The 25,482-nt window shown below is 45.0% G+C and overlaps 1 protein-coding gene across 1 annotated transcript in view; it reads right to left on the bottom strand.

Annotated features, from left to right (window-relative positions):
* Positions 1 to 543: 543 nt before the first annotated feature.
* The window catches only part of hacd2 (3-hydroxyacyl-CoA dehydratase 2), a 41,273-nt gene continuing 16,334 nt past the window's right edge, over positions 544 to 25,482 (bottom strand). The window contains exons 3-7 of the mRNA XM_078227860.1: positions 24,378 to 24,396; positions 15,984 to 16,072; positions 14,965 to 15,086; positions 7,954 to 8,132; positions 544 to 2,785 (exon numbers count right to left, since the gene is read on the bottom strand). Coding sequence (XP_078083986.1) covers positions 2,703 to 2,785; positions 7,954 to 8,132; positions 14,965 to 15,086; positions 15,984 to 16,072; positions 24,378 to 24,396 — 492 coding nt within the window. The 3' untranslated portion in view covers positions 544 to 2,702. The remainder of the gene's footprint in view (positions 2,786 to 7,953; positions 8,133 to 14,964; positions 15,087 to 15,983; positions 16,073 to 24,377; positions 24,397 to 25,482) is intronic.

Raw genomic sequence — 25,482 nt, 5'->3', positions numbered from 1 at the left:
ATGTGCAGGTTAGGTGAATTGGCCGTGCTAAATTGTCTCTTAGTGTCCAAAGATGTGTAGGTTAGTGGGGGTTAGCAGGGTAAGTGAACAGGGTTACAGATATTTGGGGGGCGGGGGTGGTGGTTAGGCGAGATGCTCTTTCAGAAAGTTGGTGCAGACTCGATGGGCCAAATGGCCTCCTTCTGCACAGACCCTTCCTCCCTCTCCAATATTTGTATAATCCTCAACAGATAAGTGTTCAAAAGGAAACAAAAAGAAAAAACATAACATTTCTGATGAGCTTTCTCCCCGACTACAGGTGTCCTGGGATAGTTAATCTCCCCGAGTGAGAGACCTGCTGGGGGGAGTGTGATTCATTTGCACAACCTGAAAGGACAGAATCATCCTGTGAGCAAATCTTTGTCCTGCAGCACCGTCCAGTGGTATTGTACTGTACTGCAGGTGATAGCCACCAATCCATCCGTGCACACACACACACACACATCTTTCTCCAACCACAACCCCCCCCAGCCCAACTGTGCAAATAACATCCTGCGACACTACTGCTGATTCACTAGAGTTTATTAACATGGGCAGAAACACATTTGAGCTGGATCCACACAAGGATGACCGTGCAACCTTCAAATCTCTGAATCTAAGACTAGGGCTACCATCGCCAAAACAATTTAAACAGGTTTAAGCAAAAAAAAAATAATAATAAAAACCTTTCGGCCTAGGCAGGCCTGCATCGACAGAGCCCCGATGCCTTTCCTACATAAATTCTAATGATCCAATAGGAACTGGGCGGTTTGCGAGACAAAAAAACGTACATAGATTTAGAAACCATGCTCACCTTCTCTCCCGAGGACAAAATTCACAAACAGGATAACAAGCAATAGTGTCACAGTAATCTGTTACCTTCTTCGTCTATCTACACAGGAAAAACACTTAGGAAAGTTTCATTACAAATGCTCTCATGCAAAAAAAGTGCAAACTTGAGAACGCCGCATCTTTAAATCCTTAATTACAAAGAACAATCCCAAATATACAAAAAGGAACGTGTATAAGATCGGTCGATGCACGGGGTTGAGCCAAACATGCTCTCAAATCTTCCATTAAAAAAAAAATTGGTTTAACATTCCGTGATCCAGTTCGAGGGCCGCACAGCACTGTTTAAAAGAACAAGCTGTGGTTTGGGGAAGGGGTGCGGCGGGGGGGGGGGGGGGGGGGGGGGGGGGGAAAGAGTGGGGTTATCAAATCGGTCCAGTTTTATTACAAACTGATTGTTTGGAGCAGCTAACCTTGCCGGAAGGCTGCAATCAGTGGAATTCTCCTGAGGCAGCAGTTCTGTACCACAAACTGTTCACATTGAGAAGTGATCTGTGCCTTCAGTGCAAAATTATAAACAGAACAGTCTTACTTTCTAGATACATGATTGCTGGGGTGCGAGGTCGAGGGAGGGGGAAGAACAAGACAGGTCAGATGGTGCTGCTCCTAACTGCAGTGCCCATGAAGGTTCCTCAGTGGGTACCATGGCCAGCGACACCAGCATTGCCCAGTCTGGAGCTGCCACCCATCCAGGATTGCCCCGAAGGCTCCAGGAATTAAAAGATTTAATCTCCGGGAGTGAAAATACCCGAGGCGTATTTTCTCTTTTTTTAAAAAAAAAGGTTTTTTTTTTGTTTTTAAAACATTTTCTTTGAAGGTTTTGGTTCATTAAGTTTACAAAGCTAGCCGACATCGTGTGGTTAAAAAGGCTCATTTTGATTAACAGTCAAGAATCATCCAGTCTGGGAATGGAGGGTTTATTTGCTTTCTGATTGGCGCAGGAAGGCAGTACGTCAGACGTACAGGCGCGGCGGACAATCAATTGTGGGGGGAGGGTGGGGTGGGAAGGGGAAGTGCGGGGGAAAGGCAGTTGGCAACAAGTCAATGTGGCAACTCCACCACAAATGTCAGCCTCAAACCAAGGACCAGTGCCAACAGTCTTGGCAAACACACCGAGTGCAGCCAGCTACTTGTCAAAGGAACCTTGATTCTGAATGGCAATCAAAATACTACTTCATCTCAACACCAGGGTGTCTACTTTTCTTTCTGGATTCCAAGCTCCCAGTGCGTGGCTTGTCTTGCCTAGCTAGGACTCCCACAGCACTAAAGAGAGAGTGCTATCGATAAAAGATGAATGACCACTTGGTCAACATTGATGGCAATCTTCAACATAAAAGGACCTAGCCTCTTGATCACGCAAGGCATTGGGTCTCATGAGGTGCTACTAGATCTCCCCTTCTGGTGAAACACGCAGAGGTAGACTCCCTGCTCCTTCCAGCTCTGGGAATCAAGGGACTTTTGTCATTAGATGGAAAAGCACCAATTGGGAAGTAACGCCCCCCCCCCCCCCCCCCCCTCCAGGACCCTTTATGACAATGATTATAGGAAGTTAGAATCTTCTCCTTCATGTCACAGACAGTGCCACCTAAATCCAGGTCCTGGAGGGTCTGGTTTCAGATAATCAATACTCTCTCGATCCTTTTGAGAGTCAAGCACTCAGTCACAAAGCTGTCCAATCAAAACCACACCAACTGCATTGGTCGAGTTAATCGGAAGTAACTTAACAATCCAGCATGAAGGGAGACACAGTCTTTAGTCGAGGCAAGGTGACGATCCCCCGAAACCCTCCCCCACCCCACCCCACCCCACCCCCCCCACACAATGAAGGGCTGCGGCTACTCGCTCTTCTTGCTCTCCTCTGTGGTGGTCAGGACCTTCCTCCTCTGACGAAGCATGTGGAAATAGAGCTGTGGAAAAACTGACCCAGAAAGACAGAGTTAGGAACAAGAGGCCCGTTACCCTCACCCTCGAGATCACAGCTGATCTGTGACCAAACTCCACACCCACTTAATAACTTTGGTCAACAAAAATCTACCAATCTCAGGTTTAAAATTAATAATCCAATTAAAGTTAAAATTTATTTAGGCTTACATTAAGATTGTAATGAAGTTACTGTGAAAATCCCCTAGTCGCCACACTCCGACGTCTGTTCGGGTTACACCGAGGGAGAACTTAGCATGGCCAGTCCACCTAACCAGCACATTTTTCGGATTGTGGGAGGAAACCTGAGCAACCCCACACAGACACGGGGAAAATGTGCAAACTCCATAGTGACCCAAGCCGGGAATCGAACCCAGGTCACTGGGGCTGTGAGGCAGCACTGCTAACCACTGTGCCACGGGTGTGATGATAAAGAGTGGGATTTGACCGGGGACTCTCAGAAATCACTGGCGCAGATGATGGGCTGAATGGCCTGTTTCTGTGCTGTAACATCCCATGGTAGTCTCCTACCACTTACCCTAATTCTATGTCCCATGATTGTGGTCCCTTTGATCAAGGGGAATGGGACCTTCCTATCCACTCTATCGAGACCCGTCATACTTTTATCCACATCTCTCCTCAGCTTCCTCTCTGTTCTGAAACAAATCCCCAGCCTATCCAATCTTTCCTCTTAACTAAATTCTCCAGTCCTGGTAACATCCTTGTAAATCTTCTCTATCTGTCGACTCCAGGATCTGGGTGTACAGGTACACAGGTCACTGAAAGTGGCAACGCAGGTGGACAAGGTAGGCAAGGAGGCATACGGCATGCTTGACTTCATTGGCCGGGGCATTAAGTTTAAAAATTGGCAAGTCATGTTGCAGCTTTATAGAACCTTAGTTAGACCGCACTTGGAATATAGTGTTCAATTCTGGTCACCACACTTCCAGAAGGATGTGGAGGCTTTGGAAAGGGTACAGAAAAGATTAACCAGGATATTGCCTGATATGGAGGGCATTAGCTATGAGGAGAGGTTGGAGAAACTTGGTTTGTTCTCACTGGAACGACAGAGGTTGAGGGGCGACCGGATATAATCTTGTCGATTTTGGAGGGGCATGGACAGAGTGGATAGTCAGAAGCTTTTTCCCAGGGTGGAAGAGTCAATTACTAAGGGCATAGGTTTAAGGTGCGAGAGGCAAGGTTTAAAGGAGATGCACGAGGCAAGTTTTTTTTTCCTACACAGGGGGAGGTGGGTGCCTGGAACTCGCTGCTGGGGGAGGTAGTGGAAGCAGATACGATAGTGAGTTTCAAGGAGCGTCTGGATAAATACATGAATAGGATGGGAATAGAGGGTATGGTCCCCCGAAGGGGAGGGGGTTTTAGAGTTCAGTCGGGCAGCATAGTCGGTGCAGGCATGGAGGGCCGAAGGGCCTGTTCCTGTGCTGTAATTTTCTCTGTTCTTTACAATCACAACTTCCCTATAGTGCAGTGACCAGAACGGCTTCAGTACTCCAGCTCAGGCCCAACTTGTGTTTTATACAATAAAAATAAAGGACGGAGGATGCTGGAAATCCGAAACAAAACATTCAGCAGGTCTGGCAGTGATTGCAGATAGAGAAATGGAGTTAACATTTCAACTCCTCTTCAGAGCTCTGAAGCAGCCGTATGAAGTGCTGAGAGAAACAAGTTTTAGTGAGAAGCTGAAGGAAATCAGCATTAGTAGAGAAATGGTTTTGGGGAAATTGATGAGATTGATAATGGCTAAGTCTCCAGGTCCTGATAATCTTCATCCCAGAGTACTTAAGGAAGTGACCCTGGAAATGGTAGATCCATTGCTGCTTATTTTCCAAATTTTGGACTCTGGACTGGTTCCTACAGATTGGAGCGTGGCTAATGTAAGCCCACTATTTGAAAGGGGAGGTGGAGAGAAAACAGGGAACTATAGACCAGTGAGCCTAAACATCAGTACTGGGGAAGTTGCTAAAGTCTATTATCAAGGATTTCACAACTCAGCATTTGGAAGGCAGTGGTATAATCAGACAAAGTCAGTATGGATTTACAAAAGGGAAACATGCTTGACTAATCAATTGGAATTATTTGAGGATGTAACTGATAGAGTTGACCGAGGAGAACCAGTGGATATGGTTTATTTAGACTTTTCACAAGGTCTCACATAACAGATTATGATGTAAAGTTAAAGCACATGCAGGTAATGTCTTGAGATGGATAGAAAGCTGGTTAGCAGATAGGAAGCAAAGAGTTGGAATAAATGCATCTTTTTCTGATTGGCAGTGACTAGTGGGGTTCCACAGGGATCTGTGCTAGAATCCCAACTGTTCACATTATTCATTAATGATTTGGAAGAGAGAACTGAATGTATTATCTCCAAATTTGCAGAAGTTGGGTGGGAGGGTGAGGTGCCTCAGCGTGAGATGGACAGGCTGAGTGTGTGGCCATATGCATGGCAGATGCAGTGTAATGTGGATAAAAGTGAGATTATACTTTGATAATAAGAAAACAGATTACTTGAATGGGTGTAAATTGGGAGAGGTGGATACTGTGCAAGATCTTAGTATCCTCACACATCAGTCGCTGAAAGTAAGCGCGCAGGTTCAGCAGGCACTAAGGAAGGCAAATGGTATCTTGGCCTTCGTAGCGAGAGGATTTGAGTACAGGGATAGATATGTTTTGCTGCAATTGTATAGGGCGTTGGTGAGGCCACACCTGGAGTATTGTGTGCAGTTTTGGTGTCCTTATCAGAGGAAGGATGTCCTTGCTGTAGAGGGAGTACAGCGAAGATTTACCAGGCTGATTCCTGGGATGGCAGTACTGTCGTATGAGGAGAAACTAATTCAGTTAGGATTATATTCACTGGAGTTTAGAAGAGTGAGAGGGGATCTCATAGAAACTTATAAAATTCTAACAGGGTAGATCCAGAAAGAATGTTCCCAATGGTGGGGGAGTCCAGAACTAGGGGTCATTGTTTGAGGAAAAGGGGTAAACGTTTTAGAACTGAGCTGAGAGAAATTTCTTCACCCAGTGGGTGGTGAATGTGTGGAATTCACTACCACAGAATATGGTTGAGGCCAAAGTGTTGTGTGATTTCAAGAAGAAATATAGCTGTATGGGCTAAAGCAATATTTGAAGGGGGGGCAGGTTAGGGAATCAGGATACTGAATTCGATGATCAGTAATGGTGATCAAAATGAAAGGCAGAGCAGGCTTGCAGCGCTGAATGGCCTACTCCTGCTTATAGTTTCTATGAACTTGAAATGTTAACTCTGTTTTTCTCTCTCAACAGATGCTGCCAGACCTGCTGAGATTTTCTAGCATTGTTTTTTTTTGTTTGTTTTATACAGCTGCAGCATAATCTCCCAGTTCTTATATTCGATGCCTCAGCTAATAAAGGCAAGTATAAAGAATGTAAGACCAAGGAGCTAATGTTGGAGCTGTACAGAACATTAGTTGGGCCATAGCTGGAGTACTGTGCGCAGTTCTGATCACCTCACTATAGGAAGGATGTCATTTAACTAGAGAGGGTAGAGAGGAGATTCACCAGGATGTTGCCTGGGTTGGAACATTTGAGCTATAAGGAGAGGCTGGATAGGCTTGGATAGTTTTCTCTAGAGCAGAGAAGGCCGAGGGGGGAAATGATTGAGATGTATAAGATTGAGGGGTTTGGACAGGGTGGGTAGGGAGCAGCTGTTCCCTTTGGTTGAGGGGTCAATCACGAGAAGGCATAGTTTTTAGGATATGGGGCAGAAGATTCAGAGGGGAATTGAGAAAAAAACTTTATCACTCAGAGGGTGGGAATCTGGAAAGCACTGCCTGGGAAAATAGTGGAGGCCGGAAACAGCCTTTATCATAGAATTCCTACAGTACAGAAAGAGGCCATTCGGCCCATCGCATCTGCACCGACCACAATCCCACCCAGGCCCTACCCCCATATCCCTACATATTTACCCACTAATCCCTCTAACCTGCGCATCTCAGGACACCAAAGGCAATTTAGCATGGCCAATCAACCTAACCCGCACATCTTTGGACTGTGGGAGGAAACCGGAGCACCCGGAGGAAACCCACGCAGACACGAGGAGAATGTGCAAACTCCACACAGACAGTGACCCAAGCCGGGAATTGAACCCAGGTCCCTGGAGCTGTGAAGCAGCAGTGCTAACTACTGTGCTACCGTGCCGCCCCTAAAAAATATTTGGATGAGCACTTGAAATATCATAACATTCAAGGATATGGGACAAGTGCAGGAAAATGGGATAAGCGCGCCTTTAGTGGTAGTTAATGTTGGTGCAGACTCGATGGGCCAAAGGGCCTTTTCTGCATTGTATAACTCCGACTCCTATCGGCCCTCTCGACAATCCAGCCACCTTTGGGGATCTATCTGCTCAGACCCCACACTCCGAGCCAGCAGAGGATCGTGATGGTCAGTGCCTCCTCCATTTCTCCCTTTAACAGCCTAGGAAACATTTCACTTGGGCTGGAGGATTTATCCACTTTCAAAAACGTTAAACCCCTTGCTGGTTAGGGTGCATTGGCTATGCTAAATTCTCCCTCAGTGTACCTGAACAGGCACCAGAATGTGGCAACGGGGGGATTTTCACAGTAACTTCATTGCAGTGTTGATGTAAGCCTACTTGTGACGAATAAATAAACTTTACTTCCTCTCTTTCTACATCAACAGCATGTAATATTTCACACTCCTCTATCCTGACTGCAATGTCTAGATCATCTCTGAAAACAGTTGTGAATTATCAAGAACCCCAGGCATGTCCTCTGCCTCCACACACAGGTTACTTGAATGGTTCCAAAAAAGGGCCCTATGTTTCTGGTTATCCTCATGTTTTTTTAATGTACTTGTGTGTGTTTTTCTTGATTTTACTTGCCAATCTTACTTCATATCCTTTCTTTGCTTTCCAAGTTTCCGGTTTTAATTTCACCTGAAGACTTTTCATACCACTCCAGGTTTTCTGCTGCACTGAGCCTTTGGTATCTGTCGTAAGCTTCCTCTCCTCATCCTCTCCTTTAAACTGCCCGACACCCACCGGGAGCTCAGGACTGCTTTAGGAGAATGTACCCCCTCTGAACCCCCATTAATCGTTTCCTCATCTCATTCAGTCTGCGTTCCACCATGCTTTGAAACCTGTTGACTTACGTGGAATGTAGGAGATCATGACCAGGATCAGGACTGTGTAGTAGTCGAAGGAGATGTTATACTTGTTTGGCAGGGTCACAGAATACAAGCCAGTCCTTCGAACGTGAGGCAGAGCTGCATATATAGTCAGCAGCTCTCCCGTGACCCCCATTGGGTACAGAACAATAAATAGCGTGTACCTGGATGGGACAGAAAGCAAAGTATTTAAACAAAATCATCTTATCGCGCTTTTCTTCAAACACCGTACATTTTCACAGGAACGGGTTAGGGTGTACATGCACATATGGACGCGCGCACACCCATTCCCAGCGTTAGGGAGTATACGTACGCGCACTCACACACTGCATCCCATTCTGCACACGATGCAACCCAATCCCAGGGTTAGGCTGAGAGAGTTGCAATACAAATCTTCTTTTCTATATCTTTGGTGGGTTTTGGGCAGTGATAGCTTGGAAGCCGCCACCATTAAAATGTGTTGCAAAATGTTTATACCATGGGCAAAGTGTTTATACCAGGGACAAATTATTTAGCCAAACACACGAGTATCCTGCAAACCCCCTTCTAATCTAATCAACTTATCCTTTTTTATTCTTTCACAGGATGTGGGCTTTACTGGCTATGGAATGCTGGCTGGGCCAGCACGGATTGCCCATCTTTAACTGTCCTCAAGAAGTAATGGTGTGCCGTGTAGGTGCACCCCCAGCACTGTTAGGGAGGGAGTTCCAGGATTTTGAAGGGAACAGCGATAGATTTCCAAATCAGGATGATGAGCATCTCGGAGGGGAACTTGCAGGTCATGGTGTTACCATGCACCTGCTGCCCTTGTTCTTCTGGATGAAAGCGTGTTTGGACGGTGCTGTCAAAGGAGATTGTTGTGTTACTGCAGTGCATCTTGTAGTGATGCAGTATATCACTAGTACATATAGCTGCCACTGTGCATTGCTGGCGGAGGGATTGAACGTTGAAGGTGGTGGATGAGGTGTCGATCAAGCGGGGCTGCTTTGTCCCGGATGGTGTCGAGCTTCTCGAGTGTTGTTGGAGCTGCGCTCACCAAGGCGAACAGAAAGTATCCCATCACATTCCTGACTTGTGCCTTGTAGAAGGTGGACAGGCTTTGCGGAGTCAGGAGGCGAGTTGCTCAGGAGAATTAGCAGCCTCTGACCTGCTCTTGTAGCCAGTGACTATTTATATGATTGATCTTACCAAGAAAGTAAGGCAGTCACTGGATAAACCTGCTCAGACTTAGGCCTTCACCATACTGTCCATACGGGAAAAACTGCACCTCTTCATGGTCAACAGCAAAATTGCATCTACTTCCCCATATGACCTTCTAAAAAAAAAACATGATCTTGGCATCATCACAAAAAGGGATCTCATTCTATCAAGATCCCATTTTCAAATCCCACATGTCACAAATACAATGTGCCAGCCAACCAGTCATTAACTCCATGCACAATGTCTCAGAAGAGTGAATTGTTGACCTTCCTGATCTGTATGTGATTCTACAGTACAAATCTCCTCTGTGCACATGGATAGACTGCACAGAATTCTAGAGAACCGAAGGATGCCATTTGGCCCATGGTACCTCTACTGGCCCTGTCAAAGAGTTATCCAATTAATCCTATTCCCCTGCTCTATCCCCATAGCCCAGTAACATTGAAAATGTGAGGAAAACTGGAGCCTTTGAGAGAGGGATTGTTTGATATCCTCAGTAAAATCTAAGCGAATGGCAGAATTTAAGCGGTAAAGAGAAAGTCTTGCAATTAAGATTAAGAGTTCTAAAGAGTCATATTGGATTTCTCTCTCCACAGACGCTGCCAGACCTGCTGAGTTTTTCTGACACTTTATGTTTTTATTTCAGGTAAATGGATTTGAGCAGCAGATCAGCTAGGGTTTAACTGAATGGCAGAACAAGCTTGAAGGGCTGAAGGGCCTACTCCTATTCCAGACCTTCCTAAGCAGGATTAAGGGAGCCAGTGAAAACTGAAAAATCTCTCAATATATTGTGTGAAGAGATAAAGTCCTTCACAGTCACGCAAAACTGGCTCAATGGGCAAATGCGCCACACGATGAGGTACTGAGCCATGCAGGGGCAGTGGCCATTTGGCCCATCTTGCCTGTGCCGGCCCTTTGGAATCGCTATCCAATTAGAGCGCTTGCAAGTTTTTCCTTTTCAAGTATTTGTCCAACTCCCTTCTGAAGGCTGCTGCTGAATCAGACAAATTGCTCTCATTAGTGCACTCAAGTCCTGAAGTTGGCTTGAACTTGTTTATCTACTGACTGGAGACAAGGGTGGTATGAATCGAGGAAGCCAGCAGTCAGAATGAATAAAAGCCTCATCAGCAAAACTGCTGAAATTTCTGTCTTGAAAACAATCTGAGGCCTGGGTGATTAAGTCATTGCCTTATTACCAAATAACAGCAAGCTTTTCCAAAAACAAAATCAGAATACAGTTCGGGTTTAACAAAGTGACTCAACTCGCCTTTAATAGCACCTGGTCATATCTTACAAAGGTCTTAAGTTTCAAGTACCAGATTTACGAGGATGATCTCAGAACAAAGACTCTTTAGAAAAAAAGATTGTTAAGTGAGGTGTGATCTGATGGAGGTTAAGGGATAGAGAATCAGGTGAACTGGTGCAACAACAATAATCTCTGCCTCAATGTAAACAAAACGAAGGAGATAGTCATCGACTTCAGGGAGTGTAGCGGAGGACATGTCCCTGTCTACAACAATGGCGGTGAAGTAGAAATGGTCGAGAGCTTAAGCTTCTTTGGTGTCTGTCGTTAAGAAACGCCTTTACTTTCTCAGAAGACTAAGGAAATTTGGCATGTCTGCTATGATTCTCACCAACTTTTACAGATGCACCATAGAAAGCATTCTTTCTGGTTGTATCACAGCTTGGTATGGCTCCTGCTCTGTCCAAGTGCTGGTCCCCCCAGCACTCAAATTTACTCAAACTGAGAGCCGCGTTTCCTACAACAATGGCTACATTTCAAAAGTACTGAATTGACTTCAATTGCTTTGAAATGTCCAGAGGTTGTGAAAAGTGCTGGATAAATGCAAGTCCTTCTTCCCCCTTGAATTCTGCTGTTCCCCTCGACTACTCCATGTGGGACCACATTCCATGTTTGAAACACTCTGTACTCCACTTCGACCGCCTCCCCTAAAAAAAACATTTCGTAACTTGACTTGATTTATTATTGTCACATGCATTAACCTACAGTGAAAAGTATTGTTTTTTGCGCGCCAAACAGACAAAACATACCGTTCATAGAGAAGGAAAGGAGAGGGTGCAGAATGTAGTGTTACCGTCATAGCTAAAGTGTAGAGAAAGATCAACTTAATACAAGATAGGTCCCTTCAAAAGTCTGACAGCAGGAAAGAAGCTGTTCTTAAGTAGGTTGATACATGTCCTTAGACTTTTTATCTTTTTCCCGACGGAAGAAGAAGGAGAGAATATCCGGGGTGCATGGGGTTCTTAATGATGCTGGCTGCTTTTCCGCAGCAGCAGGAACTGTAGACAGAGTCAATGGATGGGAGGCTGGATTTCGTGATGGATTGGTCTTCGTCCATAACCCTTTGCAGTTTCTTGCGGTCTTGGACAGAGCAGGAGCCATACCAAGCTGTGATACAACCAGAAAGAATGCTTTCTATGGTGCATCTGTAAAAGTCGGTGAAAATCATAGCAGACATGCCAAATTTCCTTAGTCTTCTGAGAAAGTAGAGGCATTGGTGGGCTTCCTTAACAATAGCGTTGGCATGGGAGGAACCAGGAGAGGTTGCTGGTGATCTGATGAGAATGACCAGTTGGCCTGTTTTTGTGATGCTGGTTGAGGGATAATCATTGGCCAGGACATCAGTGATAACTCCCCTGGTTCCTCTTTGAATTAGTGCCCTCGGATCCTTTACATCCACCCGAGCAGGCAGATGCTCTGTTTAACGTCTCATCTGAAAGATGGCACCCTCCAACAGTGCAGCATTCCCTCAGTACCACACCGAGCATCAGCCTTCATGCTTGTGCTCAAGCTTTGGAGGAGAGAGTGCTACCAACTGAGCGACAGCTAGATAAACACAAGGGAGAAAGAGGAGGAAATGGAGTGGGAGGAGGCTTGTGTGTAGCATAGGCATCATGTAGCAATGCAGTCGGAATGAACAGCGGCACCTTTGCAGAAGATGAATGACTTTAAACGACTTGAGGAGATTGAAGGCCGAGTTCCCTCATCCGCAACAACTCCCACCAGTAAAGCACGCAGATAATAAGAACACGTCATCAGTAATTAACGTTAAGATGCAGCTATGCGAGTGAATGGCAGTGGTTAATGGTCAGTCATGAAAGACAGCAGATATTTAGACATTCCTTACAAACTCGCAGAAAAAGAGCAAACGGCCAGGCAACAATGCGCACAAACACAACTCCCATCTTACAGCATCACTGGCTGACTCGATGCATGCTATATTCTGTCGATAAGATATGGTGGGGTGATTCCACCTTACTCCACCGCTACCTTTTCCATACAAAAGGCTGCAAAAACAAGCATAGAAAACCAAACTGCAAATGCTTGGAAATACACAGCAGGACGTCAGCACGTAAAATACAAGACAAAATGCAAGGTGACCTCTCAAGTGGAGATCTTCCATCGCTCGAGTTGGTCTGCGGTCAGGATTTTAACGCATCATCAGCCGCTGGCAGGCCTGTGAATTTTCATCAGTTTTGGTTGTTACTACAGATGGTCACAATTTTACTAGATTTTTTTTAAAAAACAAGTCACAATGGGTGTACCGCAGAGATCGGTGCTGGGTCCCTTGCTGTTTTATAGCATACACTAATGATCTTGACGTGAATGAGGGAGGCATGATCAGCAAGTTCAGAGATGACATGACAGTTGGTGGTGTGGTAAATAGCGAGGAGGAAAGTCTTAGATTACAGGCAACGGAGACGGGTTGGTTGGATGGATAGAACAATGGCAAATGGAATTTAACCCGGAAAAGAGAGAGATGAGATGCATTTTGGAAAGTCTAACAAGGCCAGGAAATGCACAATGAATGGTAAGACGTTAGGAAGTAGAGGGACCTTGGGGTGCATATCCACAGGTCCCTGAAGGTAGCAGGTCAGGTAGATAAGGTGGTCAAGAAGGCATATGGGGTACCTGCCTTTATTAAGCATAGAATATAAGAGCAAGGGGTTACGATGGAGCTGTATAAAACACTTGTTAGGACACAGCTAGAGCACGGTGTGCAGTCGTGGTTACCACACTATAGGAAGGATGTGATTGCACTAGAGAGGGAGCAGAGGAGATTCACCAGGATGTTGCCTGGGCTGGAGTGCTTCAGCAATGAAGAGAGGCTTGTTAGGCTGGGGTTGTTCTCCTCAGAGCAGTGAGGACTGAGGGGGGGACCTGATTGAGGTGTACAAAATTACGAGGGTCATAGATAGGGTTGATAGGAAGAAATTTTCCCCTTAGTAGAGGGATCACTAACCAGGGGGCAGAGATTTAAGGTAAGGGGCTGGAGATTTAGAGGGGATTTGAGGAAAAACATTTTCACCCAGAGGGTGGTGGGAATCTGGAGCTTGCTACCTGAAAAGTGGTAGAAGTGGGAACCCTCACAACATTTAAGAAGCACTTAGATGAGCACTTGAAACGCGTACAAGGCTATGGACCAAGTGCTGGAAAATGGGATTAGAATAGATAGGTGCTTGATGACTGGCACAGACATGATGCACCTCTTGCTGTGCTGTAAAACTGTATGACTCTAAAAGTTATTGGACTGGATTTTCCAGCCACACTCGCCCCGTAACCGGAAAATCCCGCCCGAGGTCAACGGACCTTTCCATGGTTCGCCCCTCGCCTGGTCTGATTCCCGTGACGGGTGGACAGTAAAATTCGCACCACAATGTCCATGTAGGAGGAGATCTGGACAGACTCAACGGAGAGGTCTCTGCTGTCAAGCAATCTCATCGGTCATAGAATCCCAACAGTGCAGCAGGCGACCATTTGGCCCATCAAGTCTTCACCAACCATAATCCCACCAGGCCCGATCTCCATAACTCCACACATTTGCATTAAGGGGCAATTTAACATGGCCAATCCATCTAACACGCCCATTTTTGAAGTGTGGGAGGAAACTCTGAGGGACCAGCCGGTGGAAACCCACGCAGACACGGGGCGAAGTGCAAACTCCATACAGACAATGACCCGAGGCTGGAATTGAAGCCAGGTCGCTGACGCTGTGAGGCAGCAGTGCTAACCACTGTGCCACCATGCCATCAGAACCCTGCAGGAGAAGGCAAGCCAGTGCCTTCCTCCATCATTCCAACAAGTTAATCCGAGGAATTAGCAGGGTAAATATGCGGGGTTACGGGAACAGGGCCTGGGTGGGATTGCGGTCGGTGCAGACTCAATGGGCCAAATGGCCTCCTTCTGCTCTGTAGGGATTCTATGAGCAGTAAGTTCAAATGTTAACATTTGTACTCGGGTCTTCAAATCAAGGTTTGGTATAATGTCACATACAAGATGACAGACACTGAACACACTGGTCTTTCCTTGGTAAATATTTGTCCACCGAAGGAACAGAATATATCACACTCTCCATAACTCACACAACTTCCTGCACTTGTGTTCAGAGCTGCTCATTGCCCTTATTCTCCACTCCCCACTCCCAAGTGCTCATTTATCCCATGAGCACCTCAGTGCCCCCACCCCGCCCCCCCCCCAAACCTCCTCCACTGAGCACAAACCCAGTACAGAGCGGAGATATCCTGGCTTGGTATCTCGTTGGCTGAACTGATTGGGAGGGATGAAAGAAATGCAAAAAACCCACTTAACAAAATGGCAGTTTTCACTCGTCAGTCGAACCGAGATTTACACAATCCACACATCAGGCTACCGGCTTCCTTATACATCCTATAATTTGTAACCGTTCATCTATGTTACTTTGCCAACTAAGTTCCTTATTGCAGCATGATAGGAATGAGTTATTGAGCCAGGCCCTCTCTTTGGTAAGACTTTACCTGGCCCACTTGATCGCATAGGGCAGGTGGTTCAGGAGGCTGAAGGTGTAGAAGGAATAACGCACAATCTCAGTGAGTGTCCACGCGGCGACAAACAAGAGCACGCTGTCTTCACTCTGCACCTGAGGAGCAGAAAATCAAGCAAGAATGAAACATAAACAGCAGCAGCACCACTGCAGACCCAACCACGTGATGATACTGCGTCTTTAAGAAATATATTTATATCATGTTTCATGTGAGAGGCATGTTTAGAATTCAGATCTTTTTTGCATGGTGCCGATTTGTCTGCAAAATCTTTAAATTGGTAACTGGGAATACAAGACAAGTACTCATTTTAGATCTGGAGTGTTTGTTTTAAGCAGAGCTAATGCAGTTGTGTTTACTTGGGTTTCCCCTGGGGTTTCAGTGTCGAGTTTTGATTAGGTTGATCAACAGGGACAGAGTCGTGTGCTTAATGGGAGGACAGTTAGACTAGCGCAGGAGGAAACATCCACATTCAGAACATGACCTGTTAACTGGGAAAGCAATACAGTTGCTGCAACCAAGCTTAATATCCTTGGTTTAAATGAAGCAGACAGGGCAGGGACTCGGAAGGAAAGGAGGATGTCTGGCAAAGGTTTCTGCTCCTGATCACCATCAACCGATTCATAGCAAAATCCATAGAAAGTTGGTTAAATATTTAAGAGGGAAAGACTTCATGGGGCAATACCAGGAGTATAATTAATTGGATAGCTCTATTGAAAAACTGACACATGCACCATGGGCTGAATAGCTTCTTTCTGTGCCTTAACATTCTATGATCGAATGACGCATTCACCTGGGCCACTTGTACCTTGGTGTCTTGCAGGATTGGCTTTCATTGCAATGGATTCCATGGTACATTATGATGTCAGCACAGGTTAGCTGCTCGAATGATGTACTGAGTAACATCCTCTCTTTGGAAAGCGTCAATGAACAGGGTGGAGTGCACCCCTCAATTTAAATGGAGGAGTTATTCAAGCTATCAAGAATCCACTTACCTGTTTCACGCTGTGTGTAACCGCCCAGGTCAAGAACACTCGTGACATCACCTGGAACCCAGTCAGGACCACAGAGGATGGAACAATTCCTGCAAAACAACAACATACATTTATATAGTCCCTTTAAATGTAGCCAAATGTTCCTAGCCTCACAGGAGCAAAACTCAAACAAATTTGGACCGGGGCAGCTGATAAAAAGTTTGATCAAAGAGGTAGATTGTAAAGGAGTGAATTGAAAGGAGGGGGAGATGGAGAAGTTGAGGGCTGCGCTTGCTAAAGGTGCCGATTGGTGGATTTTCTTCAAATGACAGTGTTGAAATGCCTTCAACATTGGGCACTTGGTTCCTACGCAGGAAGGGTTTTAGCCCACGTAGTGCAGTTGAACCTATTTAGGTGACCTTTACAACCAGCCTCTCTTTCACCCGTGATCCATGACAGACACGCTGGACCATGTATCTCTGGGGTCACATTCCTGAATTAGGTTGGATGCAGTTCCTCAGGCAAACAAATATTAGAGAACAAATGGAAAGTGTTGGCCAGAGGCTGAAAGGGGCAGCTAAAGTCTACATGAACTGTAATAACCTGAAACTGGTTAAGCTTACTCAGTTCTGTAAAAAAGGCAAAGGAAATGTCATGAGGCATAAACTCTTATTTAGCCAGACAGCAATGAGGTAATGAATCCTACCTCAGACTGAGAGCTAGGGCCAATGAGGGAAAGATACGAAATAGGTGAACAAGTTTAAGTCAACAAGAAAGAGGCAGCATATCTCTGAAAAGATAAGCAACAGGATAACAGATTTACTGGGATGCTACCGGGACTTGATAGTTTGAGTTATAAGGAGAGGCTGGATAGATTGGAACTTTTTTCCCTGGAGCGTAGGAGGCTTCGGGGTGATCTTAAGAGTTCTATAAAATAATTATAGATCAGCTAGATAGCCAACATCTTTTTCCAAAAGTAGGGTGGTCTAAAACTAGACGGCATAGGTTTAAGATGAGAGGGGAGAGATACAAAAGGGTCCAGAGGGGCAATTTTTTCATAGAGGGTGTTGAGGGTCTGGAACAAACTGCCAGAGGTAATAGTAGAGGCAGGTACAATTTTGTCTTTTAAAAAGAATTTAGACAGTTATGAATAAGATGGGTATAGAGGGATATGGGCCAAATGCAGGCAATTGGGACTAGCTTAGTGGTTAAAAAAAAAGATCATGATGTGAAGATGCCAGCATTGGACTGGGGTAAACGCAGTAAGAAGTCTCACAACACCAGGTTGAAGTCCAACAGGTTTATTTGGTAGCAAAAGCCACTAGCTTTCGGAGCGTTGTTCCTTCGTCAGGTAAGTGGGAGTTCTGTTCACAAACAGGGCGTATAAAGACACAAACACAGCCGGGACAGTTATCGAGCTGATAATAGGTGACTGTCCTGGCTGGAGACAATACCCATCTCTTTAACCTGTGCTTAACCCTCTCTCCACTCGCATTGTCTGTACCTTTAAGACTCGATTACCTGTAAAGACTTGCATTCCAACCATTATTTTGTAAATTGAGTTTGTGTCTTTATATGCCCTGTTTGTGAACAGAACTCCCACTTACCTGATGAAGGAGCAGCATTCCGAAAGTAGTGGCTTTTGCTACCAAATAAACCTGTTGGACTTTAACCTGGTGTTGTGAGACTTCTTACTAAAAAAAAGGTGGCATGGACAAATTGGGATGAAGGGCCTGTTTCCTTGCTGTAAACCTCTGTGACTTGGGGCGGCACGGTAGCACAGTGGTTAGCACTGCTGCTTCACAGCTCCAGGGACCTGGGTTCGATTCCCGGCTTGGGTCACTGTCTGTGTGGAGTTTGCACATTCTCCTCGTGTCTGCGTGGGTTTCCTCCGGGTGCTCCGGTTTCCTCCCACAGTCTAAAGATGTGCGGGTTAGGTTGATTGACCATGCTAAAATTGCCCCTTAGTGTCCTGAGATGCATAGGTTAGAGGGATTAGCGGGTAAATGTGTAGGGATAAAGGGGTAGGGCCTGGGTGGGATTGTGGTCGGTGCAGACCCGATGGGCCAGATGGCCTCTTTCTGCACTGCAGGGTTTCTATGATTCTATGAGGATAAGAATGAAGATTCCATAACCAGGGGTAGCGAAACTTTGGAGATTAACAACGCAAAAGACGAGGACCCTGCGTCGGGGACATGGAGACGGTATCGAGAGGGAGAACAAACGCCTGGTCAGCATCAGCTTTCCTGATCAGGTAGTATCTCTCACATTCTGTGATTACTTAGCAATTGTCACGGAAATCGAGTGGGAGTGCATTTAGACTGCATAGTCTTGATACAAACTGCATGCTTACGTTCTAACCAGATGTATGATGTATATGTACACTGCCTAACAAGGATAATAAAGTGGATTACTAATATAAGCAGAACTGCCTCTTCTCATCTTTGTATCGAGCTGATAATCGTTGCTCGTAAGATTCAGTCAATAAAAGGATCGTATAAAAAGATAAATTCTTCCACTTGCTTTCACCCCTGTGAGAACATACATTCCTTTATTTGATGAGCTCTAAAGTCAGATGCTTGGTAAGTGGGGAAAATGTTAGACACATACTTGCAGCCTACAGATCTGTGGCAATATTCCAAAGAGTGGTCCCTGAGCAAATACATTGATTCCATGTCTCCAGTCCAAGCCACAGAAATGACATTGCACAAAGGGCAGCCATTCAGCCCATCATTCTTATGCCTGCTCTTTGGTAGAATGATCTAATTAGGCCTATTTCCCGTCGCTCTGTAATTTATTTCTTCCTCAAGTATTGATCCAATACTCTTTGAAAGTTACTTTTGAATCTCCTTCTACTGTGTTTTGGGGCAGTGCATCCCAGATTATAATGGCTCATTTTTACACAATGAGATTTCTCATCTACCATCTGGTTGTTTTGCCAACCTTTAAGGGCCACTTGTGGTACCTTGCATAGAATAAAGAATTTTGGTTCAGGATTTATCCTGCATTATAGACAATAGGGTGAGAGCAGCCTTTCCAAACCTGCAACACCATAAAGTTCGACAATCAAAATCAGCACACAAGAGATTTACGTACTGCTAAAAGTTGACAGTTTCGGGAGCAGCATGTTCAGAAGAAACTTCAAAAGGTCGTGAATGTAACCCAATACATCACTCAAACCAGCCTCCCATCCATTGACTCTGTCTACACTTCCCGCTGCCTCAGAAAAGTAGCCAGCATAATTAAGGACCCCACGCACCTGGACACTCTCTCTTCCATCTTCTTCCGTTGGGAAAAAGATACAAAAGTCTGAGGTCACATACCAACCAACTCAACAACAGTTTCTTCCCTGCTGCCCTCAGACTTTTGAATGGACTTACCTTGCATCAAGTTGATCTTTCTCTACACCCTAGCTATGACTGTAACATCACATTCTGCACTCTCTCCTTTCTTTCTCTATGAACGGTATGCTTTGTCTGTATAGTGCACAAGAAACAATACTTTTCACTGTATACCAATATATGTGACAATAATAAATCAAAAAATTCAGGATAATGCTCTGGGGACCCAGGTTCAAATCCTACCCATGGGGCAGATGTTAAAATTTCAATTCAATAAAAATGACCATGAAACCTTTGTTGATTGTCATAAATCTAGTTCACTGACGTCCTTTGTGGGGCGGGGGGGGAAGGAAATCTGCTGTCCTTACCTGGGTCTGGCCTATGTGTGACTCCAGATCCACAGCAATGTGGTTGACTCTTAATTGCCCTCTGAAAGACACTGAGTTCAAGGACAATTAGGAATGGACAATAAATACTGACCCAGCCAGTGACACCCACACCCCATGAATGAATTAAAAGAAAAAGTTGTAAAGCATCAACTGAAAAAGAACATTTTATATAATGAACAGAGGACACAGATTTAAGATTTTTTTTTTAAATCCCCTCTGGATTTTTTTGTCAATTAATTGAAATCCAGCGAGTTTATGACGATCTCGAATGTACTGCCTGCAAGTGGTGGACGCAAATTCAAAAGAAAAACTAGGGTAATCGGGAAAGAGCAGAGGATAATTAGAAAGATCTTTCAATGATCTCATGCAAGCTCCTAATTTGTGTCTCCTGTGTAATTTTCTAACATTATTATGCCTTCAAACGATACATACTGCCTTTCTTAAATAGGGAGTCTAAAGATGTGTGGGTTAGGTGGATTGGCCATGCTAAATTGCCTCAGAGTCACGGGGACTAGCTAGGATAAATGTATGGGGTTACAGGAATAGGGCCCCGAGTGCTGGGATTGTAGTCGGTGCAGAGTCAATGGGCCAAATGGCCTCCTTCTGCGCTGTAGGGATTCTATGAGAGGAGCTGGACAGGTTTAAAATGTTTCAAGAGAATTTTAAAAATGCATTCACGTGGGTTTAATGCCCGCACAAAACAATCTCAGCTGTGTGCAAGCACAAAGTCTTAGTGTGTTGATGCTGTTCGAAGGTCAGAACTGGATGAAGAGAACTGGACCTGGTTCACTCACTGTTTTGTTCCACTTTTCAGCTAGCATTTACTCGACACCAACACTACAGCTGTGATGTAATTACACACTAACTTAAGCCCTGCAACACCACAGTAGCAAAATGCTGGAAATCTGAAATAAAAAGCTGGAAATAATCAGGTCAGGCAGCATCTGTGGAGAGAGAAACAGAGTTAATGTCAAGTCCGTTTGACTCTTCCACAGAGCTCTGAAGAATCATAGGGATTCAAGATGTTAACTCAAGTTTCTCTCTCCACAGACGCTGCCTGACCCGAGTACTGCCAGTATTTTGGTTTTATTCCAGACTTCCAGCATCCACAGTATTTTGCTTTTATTCTGTGGAGAGAGAGAAGCAGAGTTAATGTTTCAGGTCGATGGTCTTTCATCCACAACCGAGTTTGTGGCATGGTGGCACAGTGGTTAGCACTGCTGCCTCACAGCGCCAGGGACCTGGGTTTGACTCCCGGCTTGGTTCTCTGTCTGTGTGGAGTTGCACATTCTCCCAGTGTCTGCGTGGATTTCCTCCGGGTGCTCCGATTTCCTCCCACAGTCCAAAAGATGTGCTGATTAGGTGCATTGGCCGTGCTAAATTCTCCCTCAGTGTACCCGAACAGGCGCTGGAGTGTGGCGACTGGGGGAATTTTAACGTAACTTCATTGCAGTGTTAATGTAAGTCTTACTTGTGACTAATAAATAAATTTTACTTTTTTTTAATATAAACCTAAAGGTACGCCCTTGTTTTGACGTCCAAATCCAGGGGCGTAGGGACCGAAATAGCAGGACACACCATGTCATTTTCTGAGGCTTTTAAACCAAGTGATTCAGGGCTGAAGAACTGGCAGTGAAGGAACTCGCAACAATTGGGTTTAGCTTCACACGTTATCTGTGATTCTTATTTCCAAGGATCTTCTGCTCGGTGAGTTTTAGCATGTGTCAGGATGTGAGATATTAGTGCAGGGAATTAAATCCGTCATTAGCATGCAGTCTCACAGCATCATCCACTCTTAGGTCAGCTAATATAATCAATGCCTGGAGCAGGACAAAACCTCCTCCTAATCTCTGCTCTGACAATGTCACTCAGCCCCCAGCCTCTATTACAGGAGCATGACTTGGTGTTTCCTGTATTAGTCACCCCGCAGCCTCTTGAGCTGGCATAGAAACATAGAAAAACTACAGCACAAAACAGGCCCTTCAGCCCCACAAGTTGTGCCGAACATATCCCTACCTTCTGGGCCTACCTATAACCCTCCATCCTATTAAGTCCCATGTACTCATCCAGGAGTCTCTTTAAAGACCCTATTGAGTTTGCCTCCACCACCACTGACGGCAGCCAATTCCACTCGCCCACCACCCTGTGTGTGAAAAACTTCCCCCTAACATCTCCCCTGTACCTACCCCCCAGCACCTTAAACCTGTGTCCTCTCGTAGCAGACATTTCCACCCTGGGAAAAAGCCTCAGAGTCCACCCGATCTATGCCTCCCAACATCTTATACACCTCTATTAGGTCTCCTCTCATCCTACGTCTCTCCAAGGAGAAAAGACCGAGCTCCCTCAGCCTATCCTCATAAGGCATGCCATTCAATCCAGGCAACATCCTTGTAAATCTCCTCTGCATCCTTTCAATCTTTTCCACATCCTTCCTGTAATGAGGCAACCAGAACTGAGCACAGTACTCCAAGTGGGGTCTGACGAGGGTCTTATATAGCTGCATCATTATCCCCAGACTCCTAAACTCAATCCCTCGATTGATAAAGGCCAGCACACCATACGCCTTCTTAACCACCTCCCCCACCTGCGGGGCCGATTTTAGAGTCCTATGGACCGGACCCCAAGGTCCTTCTGATCCTCTACAGTACTATGAGTCTTTCCTTTTATATTGTACTCCTTCATCCCATTTGACCTGCCAAAATGGACCACTACGCATTTATCTGGGTTGAAGTCTATTTGCCACTTCTCTGCCCAGTCTTGCATCCTATCTATGTCCCTCTGTAACTTCTGACATCCCTCCAGACTATCCACAACCCCACCAACCTTCGTGTCGTCGGCAAACTTACCAACCCATCCCTCCACTTCCTCATCCAGGTCATTTATGAAAATGACAAACAGCAAGGGTCCCAGAACAGATCCCTGGGGCACACCACTGGTGACCGACCTCCATTTAGAAAAAGACCCATCTATACCCACTCTCTGCCTCCTTTGGACAAGGCAGTTCTGGATCCACAGGGCAGCAGCCCCTTGGATCTCATGCCCTCTCAGGTTTTCTAGAAGCCTTGCATGGGATACCTTATCGAACGCCTTGCTAAAATCCATATAAACCACATCTACCGCCTTCCCTTCACCAATGTGTTTAGTCACATTTTCGAAGAACTCCACCAGGCTCGTAAGGCACGATCTGCCTTTGACAAAGCCATGCTGAGTATTCTTGAGCATACTAAACCTCTCTAAATGCTCATAAATCTTGTCCCTCAGGATCTTCTCCATCAGCTTACCAACCAGAGGTTAGACTCACTGGTCGGTAATTTCCTGGGCTATCCCTATCCCCTTCTTGAAAATAGGAACCACATTCGCAATCCTCCGGCACCTCTCCCGTCTCCATCGATGCGCAAAGATCATCGCCAGAGGCTCTGCAATCTCTTCCCTCGCCTCCCACAGTAACCTGGGGTACATCCCATCCGGTCCCGGTGCCTTATCTATCTTGATGCCATTCAAAGATTCCACCACAACCTCTTTGTTAAAGTCCACATACTCAATCCTTTCAGTCCACCGCAAGCCCGCAGTACATCCACCAAGGTCCTTCTCCTCTGTGAAAACCGAGGCAAAATACTCATTAAGCACCTCTGCCATTTCTACTGGTTCCGAACAGACCTTCCCGCCTTCACCTTTTATAGGCCCTATTCCTTCACGTCTCATCCTTTTACTCTTCACATATTTATAGAACGCCTTAGGGTTAATGAAAAATTAACGAATTTCCTGCCCCGCCCTCATGGAACTTGGTTAGGATTATTCAAAATTTAGTTTCACTAAAATTCAGACAGCCTTCCTATCGGGTCATCTGGCATGGGTGAAAGGTCAGAGAGTTAAGCTACTGGACCATGGGGTGCGGATTCCTTCCTTCCTTATCCCAGGCGTACACTTTTAAAATGATTGATTTTGAATTGGCAGATGGTGGGGAAGAGGAGCCACAACTAGTGAGATCCATCAACATTGATTAGACCAACCTGATCATTTCAGTTAAGTATCTAAACCGTTTTGTTTTAATTTCAAATGTAGCAGGTACTGGCATAGCTCATCGAGACAGAAGGAAATATAAAAAAAGTATATTTTTTAATTCATTGGTGGGATGTGGACGTCAATGGCTGGGCCAGCATTTATTGCCCATCCTTCGTTGCCCTTGAACTGCATGTCTCGCTCGGCCATTTCAGAGGGCAGTTAAATGTCAACCACATTGCTGTGGCTCTGGAGTCACATGTAGGCCAGACCGAGTAAGGACAGCAGATTTCCTTCCCTAAAAGGACATTAGTGAACCAGATGAGTTTTTCCGACAATGGTTATCAGCAGATTCTTAATTCCAGATTTCCTTCCCTAAAAGGACATTAGTGAACCAGATGAGTTTTTCCGACATGGTTATCAGCAGATTCTTAATTCCAGATTTTTTTTTATTGAATTCAAATTCCACCATCAGCCTTGGTAGGATTCGAACCACAGTCCCCAGAACATTAGCTGAGTTGCTGGATTAATCATCTAGCGATAATACTACTAGGCCATCACCTCCCCCAGGAAATCATTAAAGGAAAATATTGCTGCACATACAATTCTTAATAGATTATGCCTGAAGTTTTTTTTAAAAACAAAATGGTTACCTTGTTCTTGGGGGAAAAGAGGTTAATACGTACCTACAGCACAATGAAGGATCTGAAAGAAATGGGAGAAACAAATATGAAACAGTGTGCTCCCACTCAATAATTCAAGAATGCACAAGACTGCAAGGTTCAGCTGCTGAGTCAGAAAGCACCCCAGTCACTAAATTACTCAATGCAACATCCCTTTCAAGAAATCATCCATACCGCAATCCCACTCAGTAAAATCACTGCTACCACAAGAGCCCATGATAAAATATTTAAAAGCTTGGAGATTCCTGGGGTGAAAAACTCTCAAAATATAGCTGGAAAGACAAAGACTTATATTTATATAGAATGTTTCAGAATGTCAATGAAGTATTTTTGGAATACAATCTTTATCATACTGAGGGAAAGATTACAGCTAATTTGCACTTAGCAATTCCCTCCAAAAACAGGATACTGATTAGATCACTTTTTTTTGGTGATGTTCATCAAGAAATAAATATTTGGTCAGGACTCTGGGGAGAACTCCCTGCTGCTCTTCGAATAGTGACACTGGGATCTTCTGCATCCTTGACAGTCAAAGGTGGAGCCTTCGCTTTTAAATCTCTTCTGAAAGATCTCCAACAGTGCAGCACTCCCTCGGTACTGCATTGGAGAGATTTTTGTGCTCAAAATCTCCAGTGAGGGATTTGAACCCATGAAACTAAGCAGTCAGCTGCAATAAAAGTCTCGCTAATCTGCCCAACAACGTGCTTCAGTCCCAGGTCTACAAGAGTTACCTGTTTGACATTAGTTCACATTATCCACCCATTTGACTTTGAATAACTAGGCTACTGTTTCCCTAGCTATGTTACTTTAAAAAAAAATTATTTCATGGGATGCGAGTGTCGCTGGCTAGACCAGCATTTATTGCCCATCCCTAATTGCCCTCAAGAAGTTGGCGATGAATGGTGAGTGTTTCAAGGATCATTTGAATCTTTCAGCCAATCCATTTGTTGATGGGATGGATGAAGAAGGTCCAGATTGTAAATGCTGAATACCATTTACTTTGAGATAATCCTCAAACTCTTATGAAGGAAACTGCGAACCATTATCGATAACAATCTGTTCTGGTTTGTCAAATCTTGCAAAAGTTTCATCAAGTTTTTCATTGGTT

The sequence above is a fragment of the Mustelus asterias genome, chromosome 14, assembly GCF_964213995.1.
Source record: "Mustelus asterias chromosome 14, sMusAst1.hap1.1, whole genome shotgun sequence".
Taxonomy (NCBI): domain Eukaryota; kingdom Metazoa; phylum Chordata; class Chondrichthyes; order Carcharhiniformes; family Triakidae; genus Mustelus; species Mustelus asterias.
Note: the sequence above shows the minus strand (reverse complement) of the source record. Positions and strands in the feature narration are given on the sequence as shown.